We start from the raw sequence: 10408 nt of genomic DNA on the forward strand, positions 1-10408 counted from the left end.
CTTTACAACATTAGGACACTAATTACGGAGTTCCAATTAACAGGGAATGTTGCAAATCTTTGTCAATGTATCTATTGTCTTAATGCAATGTGCGGAAGATAGTTTGAATGGCCAAAGACTCCCCAAGGATCACAGCTGGATAATTGCAGACAATAGTTAAGTCTTGGGGTCTGTAAGCCTTATAATGGACCATGGTTGTATCTCGTACAGAACAATCCAAAAGGACCATTTAGTCTTCCTCCAAGAAATCAGCCTATTCAATTCTGGACTATAGGGTCATTTTAGTCTAGGACTGGTCTTAATCTCTCTCTGGGAAACTGGCTCTGAGAGTTTTTTTTTTTTGCCTCATATTTTAACACAATATATCTTTATCTGTCTGCTACAAATTTCAGTCACAATTATAATGATCATAAAGGTGATTTAAATAACTGGTTTTGAATACAAAGAGTTATTGCAATTCAAAGTAAGCTGTTAAACTAGTTGTAACAGTAAGAATAAAAGCAAAAAAGGACATCATTATACATATAATTTGCATCGTAACAGTTGAAATATTTAACAAGAAATTACCTTTACTTGCATGTTACCTATATCTACTGTATTTTAAAATAAATCCATAGTACAGCTCAGCTGCCTGCATGAAGTAATCAAGACATCTCTTACCTCTGAAACATATGTCTCTTTTTCAGTCTGTCTAGGCATGCTGAAAAATCAAGAAAATAGAAAAAGTCTTCACTGGAGATTGGTTTTGTTACAACTCTCCACACCCCTGTCAGGTATTGTTGTTGAATGAGGATATGAGATAATTACGATTAGAATCCTTCCCCCTATTTCCCAGCAAATGTGGTCTATGATTAAAAATAAAATTAATGTGCTAGAATGGTTAAAAAATTACATACAACCTTGTGTCTCAAAAATTGTATGCATTCCAGTAACTAGTAGCCTACTTTTATAACTAACCCTGTGTTATGAGTATCTGCTCAAAGATACCTGTAACATGACCCTTTCTTTCTTTTCTAATCTAGAACTTTTTTTTAATTATCCAGTTGGTTCTTTGCCTACCAAAGGTTTTATTTTCCTTTGCTGTCACAAAACTGGCCCAAATATATTGTACAGAACTCTACGTGATTCTATAATCCGTGCACTAGAGACAAATAATAAAACAAAACGTTCAGGCTGGAAGTGGTTAAACTTTTTTTTTTTCATTGTTTGTCTCTAAATGTCTTATATATCGTCACATGTCATGGAATTCAGCAGGCAGATGTTATACAAGTTATAAATGAATGTAGAAGAGCTAAAAAAAAATAGCCATCTGTGAATTTATACACACACAATCTTTGTTGTTAAGCAAATCATACATTTTCTTTCAAAGTTTATGGACACAAAAGTTTATGTTTTTCTGTGTAAGATTTGTATAATCTTTACATAATTGTTCTACATTGATCCCTTATGTTTACACCCCCCCCCCCCCCAAGAAAAATTTTCAAATGTGTACATGTTCTGTATGTATTTCATATAATGTGAGCTTTTCAGACTTCAGAAATATGACCCCAAGCATCACTTTATTTTTTGTAACATTGATCTATCTGTTGTTGAGATACATTTTCAAATCAACAAATCGTTTTCATCTTCAAAAATGTTTTTAAGTTGTATGTAGTTACGGTACGTACATGTCTCAGAAAAGGCAGAAGAGGTCTACATGCAGTACATGTGCTTGGGAGTGTCATTATTGAAGAACAATTTGTTCAAAAACACTCAAATAACCTTTTCAACCACAGGATGAGGATGTTTTTTCCTGCGTTAAACTAATCGACACACATGCTATGTACCCTGTACATATGTTCAGTCTCCCCCCAGAACCCGAATACAACGTCACAAACCCTGCAAACGGACTTTCCGAACACGTAATAGGTTATTTTCTTTGCAATCTCATTTTCCGGTCTTCCGGAATGGACTTTTCATTAACTTTTTCATTTGAAAGTGGCACGCTGGTCCTAATTTATATGGGTATATGGCAGAATTATTATATGTTCTTTTAATCTCAGTCATGAAATCTGACAGGAATGATCTGATCCATGAAAATACATTTTATCTGATATGATAAGGAAGATGTTTTGAAATCAAAAAGAACGAATGAGGTGAATTAGAAATATCTGTCAGAAGCAAATGTGCAGAATCTTATTGCTGTCTCATGGTAAAACAGCACAAAAGATGGTCAAGATGAATTTGGGCTTTGGCTCATCCACACCAAAGGAATAATTTAATAGTTTATTTATTTGTTTATTCAAGATTAACAGTCAGCAATACACCTACAGTATGAGTACCCAAGTAATACAAAGACAACTATCAATAACATTTACATGTAGAAAACCTGAGTAATCACTCAGAAAAAATGGAAGAAATTGGATTTTGCTGCAGTGAAGAAGTTTTCTTAAATAGGAAACAGAAACATCAACTTGCCACATAATTTCTTAAGATGATATGTAGACAGTTATTACACACCCTGTAATGCACAAATGAATATACAATATGAACACATACACACACACACACACATACACATACAGATACACACACGCCAACACCCAGTGGGGAAACAGTCTGCCTTGCTGAATTTCCACTAAATGTCATGCTAAACATTATAAAAGGGGTGACCCGAACATTTTCCAGAGCATTCAACCTAATAATTGCTCTCTCACTTGCATCTAGCTGACACTCGCACAACAGGTGAGTTTTTTTTTCTCCTTTCAACCTGGTTGTATTAATTAGGTATTTGTTTGTTTTCAGCAAGAGAGAAAAAAATTTAAGAAAAAAATAGAAACTTTTTATTGGTGCTTTTATAACCCCTAATTCTTTAAATTAATTTCTGTTTCCTTTTTTTTTTTTTGGCCAGTGTGACACCAGTGTGTGAGATTAAGTTATTGTGTGTTTTTAAATTATGAACAATATTGCATCATCAAATGTACATCATTTTTGATTACATTTTAATACTCAAAATATGCTTTTGTTTTGACAGACAAGAGTTTGAATTGCTTTAATCCTTGGATGTTTTAAAGCTAGATTGGTTAAAATGATCACATTTCTCAAACAAACCACTGAATTAATTGTGATTCATTTTACACTTAAAATGGCATTGTAATTCCAGATGAAGTGACAGCTTACATAACATTTCATTCCGCTGTAGTTTCTGACAAACTAACACAGCTCAGTATAGGAAAAAGAGACAAGCAACCAAACTGTGCTTTCCTAAAGTGCAGTCGCAAATGAGGTCTGTGCATCTTAGTCTTTGGTTTTCTTTCCTGTTCAGAGGCACCACAAAGGCCTTTGCTGAGGAGAAGGATTGAGTTTAAGCACAGACATAGAGTGAAGGTCTCCAGGAAAAGCGCGACAGACAAAGAAAGGTGTGGGAGGTAAAAGAGCCTATCTTCTACAGAGATCCTGCAGTTATGATAGCAATTGCATCATGTATTAGTTAAACTAATGTGTGTGAAATCAATGTTCCATCTTAAAGAGGGATCACCCAGACAACAGATGTAAAGGGTAAGTTACACAACTCTAAAAATACACTTCTTGTGTACCTGAGAGCTGCACATGGGGAGAAAATGAGTAGGTGCAAACATTTCAAAAATAACTTGGTTGACACAAAATAAGTTTTTTTTTTTTAAAAGGTCACCTCTTTATTCTTTATTACCAAGAGATTAAGTTCTTGTGGCAGCCACATTCAAAAGTAGCAGTTCTTCAATGGTTCTTTGTGGCATCTTTTTTTGCGAACAATCTGCATTTTAGCAGATTCTTGTGGTGGATTCTTGAGATGAGTTATACAGTTCTTTGAAGATTTAAATTAGAAATGAGTTCTTCAGGTCGGTACGTTGGTTTAGTGTTCTTTAAAACATCAGTTCATCATGGTTTCAACACAACTAGAAAACAAACAGTTCTTAAAGGAAGTTGAAAAAGTACTTTGATGTCAGGCATTAAAATCTTTCATGGTTTGAACCGTTATCTTTAAGAATTATAGCATTTAGTTATGAGCTGGTATATGAAGTTATATGTTGTAAAAATTGATCAAATTGAAACGATGCATCGATATTACTATTCTGAATTATATAACAAGCCAATATATATATTCAAGCTATGTATGATAACCGATATATTTTTGTCCAAGTAAATAATAATAACAATAAAAAGATAAATCGCTATATATATATAGATGCATTTACATGATGCTAGTTAGCCATTTTTACAAGCATGGAAATCGTTCAGGCACTTGCCTTGGTACTTACTGTATGATACCAGAGAATGCTCAAGAATAGCAGTCTTTAATGCAAAATCAGCTTCGTCTTGCATATCTTCAGCAGTTACCACAGAGGAGATGCCACTTTAATCAATGAATCGATTAATTCTGACCTCCAACAGTAAGAAGCCACGATGGTGGAACTGGGTGGAGCAGGGTGTCCAACTATTAAACACTATCATTTGACACTTCAGATTAAAGTACAGTTCATACCGCCGATATCCTGGTCTTTGATTCTTATAATATTGTATGTTGCTAACATAAATGAGTGGGTACAGTGGAAAAAAAGTGAGTCAGAATGATATTTTCTATGTTTGTGGGAGAGAATTTAGGCCAGAATTGTCTTCATGTTCCATATCTGGACTGTTAAAAAATATATGTTCTTATTAATTACAAGTTTCAGGTTAAATTCCGAGTGAATGCGAATTGGCTTAATGGCTCACAGTTTAGATCTGAAGATTATCACTTGAGACTATGAATTCCACAGAACACGGAAACTAAAACTGATTTTACTGAATACTGAAGTTTCTAAAGTGTCGTCATTGTAAAATGAAACTCGCTGTCAGTCCAGGCTATTCTCATATTTTGAGGGATTTTATCTCAGTGATTGGAACTGAGAGAAGACTCTATTCAGACTGAGAGATGAATAATGAGTTTCATTGCCTTGAATAATCCCAGTCTTATCAATATCATCTTCAGGTCGAACTCTCAGAGGAACAAATTAAAAATCAATGCACATTCACTAGGCACAAGACCACAACATTAAAAACTAATCCTGCAAATTACTGGAAAATAACAGCCTTGCGTATTCCTGATCTAAGCCTCCGAGAATTAGTCACGATGACTACTGATACAGAGAAGGGCAGAAGAGGGTCATAAATATAACGTGCAGCTACTGTTAAAAAAATGTTGCAAACGTGGGTAGTTGATCATTTTCAAGATGTTCAAATGTATTATATATATTTGAACATTTTTTTTGCACATTTGTTAAACATTTCAGCACATGCAAAATAAGGCTCTTCTGCTTCTCATCATGTGAAGTTGCTTGTTTGAAAAACCCCCCAGGTGAAAAAAATGTGACATTTATAAGACTGGATGTGGTTAATGTCAAATGTCAATGAGAACTTGAAAACCGCAATAACAATGGCGCTCTAAAATCCAAAGATGAAGGTTTTTTTCTTTCTCAAAGGTTGTATGTAAGGTATGATAAATCCACGCTTTTAAATGTTAAACAGAAGTTACTGAATTAGATCAGAACACATATCGAAGTACTTCATATATGGGCTGAGTTTGGAGCGTCATGGTCCTTTCAGATTTAATAGCCAATCGCATAATTATTTAATCGCTATTTGAGACTTACGAAAGCAACTGACCTGTAGCTATTGATTTGATTGCTTTGAGTTTCTAAGATGAACTGAACTTCTTTTTACAGAGGAAAAATAAGATTAAATCAAATGGTAATATTCTGATGGCTCCTTTTATTTAAAAAAATTTAATTTAAGTTTAGATGTGTCATATTTATATTGTAAATGGTGAGTGAACATGCATATCACTTGAATTGATGAATTGATAGGGTTGAAAGTAAAAAAGAAAATGATAAATGATGATTTATTATCTACGTGTTTCTACAATGATCGAATTACTTAAACTCATATTAACTTCAGTTGAGCATCTTATTGTTTATATAACACTAATCTCAATCTCACAAACAAACATTTTTAATGTACATATTTTGTGGCTAAGCTATATTGTAAAATATGTAATATCCTATAGATTAATAAAGACTGCTTGTTTTAGCTGACAAAATCGTTTGCTTCACAGAAAGTTAAAAAAGGTTCTTCAGTTTGTATATAAGGGGCCTACTCAAGGTGAAGTGTGGTTTGTGTTCAGAAAACACCTGCACAGAAAAACGAGAATGAAAAACAACTTCCATACTTTTACCAGTTTTATTCAAATATGTTGAATAAAAAAATAGTTGTTCTATAGGAAACAAAGCAAAGGTGAATGTATTTACACAGGAAATAGTTTGCGCTAGGACTGATTCCTTTCGCTCTTAGTACTCAGTAGTACGATAGAGTAAATAAACTAAACTCTTTTATATCTTCATATTTCTATATAGGAATGCTTCAAAATGGTGCTGGAACACACAAAGGTGGAGATAAATGGAGTAGTCGCCAAAATCAGTACCAAGAGCAAGACCGTTCTACCTTTTCCAGCATGCAGATGAAGGCCAGAGGAAGCAGTTCATCTCTGATCTCATGCAAGCCCATGGCTACAAAGGTAACGGACTGGAAACTGACAAATTTCTGTATTAATGCACAAATAATAATATTAAATATATGAACTAAATGATATATTTATATATGAAGGTTAATGTTGATTCAAGTAAATCTGAATCTTGAATCCTGAACTTTTCAGCTCAAGTAACACATTGTACTGAGAGAATGAGTTCTGTAACAAACCTTAAAATGTATCTTTTTCCAAGGCATCTGTTGCCTCGGACAGTGATTTCAGAGGCTCTGGCTCATCTCACATTCAAACGTCCACTCTACAACAGCAGGTACAGTTCAGTCAGAAAAGGTTTCACTTCCCTTGCAACACCTTACTCAAGAATAAAGGGTTTAAAAGAATATTGTCTTTATCCAGACTGTCAGAGAAATCACAAGCAAACATCTCAGACAGCACAGACCATCAGTACTACGCAAAGGCAACCAGCCGTTCCCACAAGGTACTGGTACTGCAGACTTTATCAAAACAAATGAATTCATTTATCTCTGACACTGAACTCTTGATAATGCTCCACAGCTTGTGGTGTTCATGACTGGGTTGTGGACACTGTGTGTAAGACAGAACCTGACAGTGACCTGTCAGACCCCGTGCCACTTTACACCAACCAATCTGAAAGTCCTCCGCCTGACAGCACAGAGCATACTGGGAAGTGAGTATCTGGTTTGAGAACATAAACACACAAACAAATAAAAAATGCCTGTATGGTCTCAGTTTTTGTGCTAAATGAAGCATTTATGGTTATCTCTAGGCATGCATACAGTCTTCCAGGTGACTTTCTGTGTGTTAAAGGACAATGTGGATGGCCTGGGTGCTCAAAGAGCAGAGAAGTGTTCAAAGAATATGGACATTTCTTAAAGTGAGACAGTTATGGAATTACAAATATCATTTACTAAATCCAACAATACCTGATATCTGTATATCCCATAATCTAGACACCTTTCTACTGACCATGCTCCTGGGGACAGAAGTATAGCCCAGTTTAGGATGCAGAAAGACAAAGTACAATACATGGAGAATCAGGTATGCAACCCCAGTGCTCAAAAACAATGCTTTTTTTCTATATTAAGCCAGCTTAACCAATTTAATATGCATCGCAGGAACTAATGATATATAATATATCATAAGAACTGGATTATATAAGGATGCCTGTTTATGGCCTTGCATTATCTTTCCTTTGTGAATGTTACTGTTAGTTGATTGCAGAGAGACAGAAACTACAGGCTATGCAGCTACACCTATTTGACGTCAAATCTACCTCTGAGGTAAGCTCTCTTGTATTAAATTAGTTCTGAAATATATAATACATCTAAATAAGTGGTCCAATATATGCTGCTTAAGAGAGGGTAATTGGCGGCTAGTTGCTGATAATCACAGAGTTCATAAATATGACTGCAGCCGCCCATAAATCATAAAAATGGAAGAGTTACAAGGCAATTGCTATTTTAAGATATGTAATAAAAATACACATTTACAAGTGGAAAAAAATCTTCCCAGCAAGCTCAGGGGGAGGGAAGGGAAGAATATGTAATTCTCAGGAAAAAAGCTACAACAATTGATCTACACTCCTTAGTTAAAAACAAACAATTATAGTGCCATTTAAAGGGAGTCAGGAAAAAATTGTGAGTTTGGAAAGTATGCACCAAACGTTGTATCTACAAACATCTTCTGCTGGCCAACCGCCAAGCATACTGCTGAATGGACTATTATCATGATTTGTAAGTGGATTATGGCTTTGTCTTCACACCAGTTTATCTTGCGACAAATGCAAGGCCATCAGTCTGCTAGCTAAAGCAGACCTGAAATTAGGTCACACTAGACAACAGTGATCTTTAGCTAGTCTACAACAGTAAACAAAAAGGGAGCATTAGAAAAGCTAAGACAAAACCCTGTGTGAATGAATCAAATTATTCCATAATTACAGTGGGATCTGTTGATGTTCTGGTTGTTATTTGAGCTTAGATTTGACCTGATTATAGGGCTTGATGAAAGTCAGATGGCATTGTATGTCAAGATTATATGTTGATGTAATTCTCTCCTTCTGATCTTAGGATGGTAACAGTGTGGAGAAGTCAGGACATCTGTCAGAACTCCTGCAACCTGCAGCATGTCAGAGCGCAAATGGTGTCTATGACAGTGACAGAGCGGCAGCTGAAGCACTAACACAAGGATACTGGCAGATCTCTACCTCACAAGTTATACCAGGTCAGCCAGCACACAAACGTTTGTTACTATTAACATTATACTATACAAAAATACTGGTTCTGATTACAAGTCATTCGTATTTCATCTCCACACACAATACTACGGTATACGATGTAATTATTTTCTTCATGCGTTTTGTTTTCTTTCTTTTCTGGCAATAGGGATTATCCCCAGTTTTGAGTATTATAAGTTCACAAACATGAGGCCACCTTTCACCTACGCCTCCATGATACGATGGGTAAGTACAGCTGAATTGAACATCCTGTATATTACCTTTTCATTTCCTGCCAGTCACATAAAAGCTGTCTTTTATGCTAGGCGATACTGGAGTCTCCAGAGAAGCAGCTTACTCTGAATGAAATCTATCACTGGTTTACCCGCATGTTTTTCTACTTTCGTCACAATACTGCCACATGGAAGGTATGAGATGCGCTGTTTGTATTGTAAACCTATTATATTTATCATTCCATGACTCACTGCAGACAAGCCAATCCTGAAAGCCACAGCCTCCGACTTGTAGACCAGAAAACTTTCACAGCTTGTATGTTAATGACAGAAAGTGATGATCCGACTGTGAGATTACAGTGGTTTTATGTTAGGACTAAGTGAATCTTATTCTTCCTGTTAGAACAAGTCATTGATGTGTCTCTGTCTGTGTGTAGAATGCTGTTCGGCATAACCTCAGTCTTCATAAGTGCTTTGTGCGCGTTGAAGGAAGAAAAGGTTCTGTTTGGACCGTGGATGAAGAGGAGTTTCTGAGAAGAAAAGGACAAAAGTTTCACAGGTAAACTGTCTTTCCTTCTTCATAGGGGTGTCAGTAACATTGTACTTTCCTGATGCTTGTCACACTCCTGGTGGATTGTTGGTTGTATGTATAAATACAATAAATTAATTTTAAAATGGCAGAGTAGTAAAGGTTAAAAATAACACTTTGGCTCTTTGGAGGGATCTAAGTGGATCTATCGTTGGAGGTGGGAGAATCATAAGAGATTATTTATTGCAGTTGCACCACTTTTTCCTCCAGGGATCAGGATATGGGCTGGATGGCACCTTTTCACGTGTTTCCTGTGACTCCACAAGGTGAAACTTATCAGATGCGAGGCCCAAATGGACTCTCATGAAGAGATACAATCAAATTTCAACCAGTAACAATATCAACGACTTTAGTAAGAATGATAAATATTATAATAGTTTAAAATGGTGGTTTTAAACATATAGCTGGCAGTCTGTTTCAGACAGTTTTTATTTTTATTTTTTGGAAAAAAATAATTTTGTAAGGAATTATGAAGTTTGCATAATCCAAAGATAAAGTTAAGTAGAGGGTGTTCAGCAAACTTTTCACTATCCTTCTTGCTTTTAAATGTACTGATTAAAAAGTACAAGACGCGTTTTTTATAAAGATTAAAATTGTACAACAATAATGATACTAAGGGCATCTGTATGTAAATACATTTAGTATGGTATTAATTTAATATTACTAATTGTTCTTAAACAATAACTGTACATTTTCTCTCCTTGAATTAATGTCTTAAAATATGTTATTCAAATAAAGGTCCAAACTGAAACGGAATCCAGGATTGTAATACTGTTATTCTGGTATAGTACACAATGTCAAGTTCTGCTTCTTAT

The 10408-nt window shown here is 35.2% G+C and overlaps 1 protein-coding gene across 5 annotated transcripts; it reads left to right on the plus strand.

Moving 5' to 3' along the window:
- Positions 1-348: 348 nt before the first annotated feature.
- On the plus strand, positions 349-10346 carry LOC113107588 (forkhead box protein P3). 5 transcript variants are annotated; one of them, XM_026270208.1, is made up of 15 exons: positions 1521-2724; positions 3305-3407; positions 3509-3537; positions 6408-6568; positions 6774-6848; positions 6935-7016; positions 7094-7226; positions 7326-7433; positions 7510-7597; positions 7771-7839; positions 8626-8779; positions 8941-9017; positions 9098-9199; positions 9442-9563; positions 9804-10346. In XM_026270208.1, exons 4-15 carry the CDS (start codon positions 6410-6412, stop codon positions 9898-9900), a joined length of 1266 nt encoding a protein of 421 aa, XP_026125993.1. In that variant the 5' UTR covers positions 1521-2724; positions 3305-3407; positions 3509-3537; positions 6408-6409; the 3' UTR covers positions 9901-10346. The 5 variants fall into 5 exon arrangements, with proteins under 5 accessions (XP_026125990.1, XP_026125993.1, XP_026125995.1 ...); XM_026270209.1 differs by lacking the exon at positions 3509-3537 and having other exon boundaries at positions 1522-2724; positions 3305-3398; XM_026270206.1 differs by lacking the exon at positions 3509-3537 and having other exon boundaries at positions 1523-2724.
- Positions 10347-10408: the final 62 nt, after the last annotated feature.

Source organism: Carassius auratus, chromosome 8, assembly GCF_003368295.1.
Source record: "Carassius auratus strain Wakin chromosome 8, ASM336829v1, whole genome shotgun sequence".
NCBI classification, from domain to species: Eukaryota; Metazoa; Chordata; class Actinopteri; order Cypriniformes; family Cyprinidae; genus Carassius; species Carassius auratus.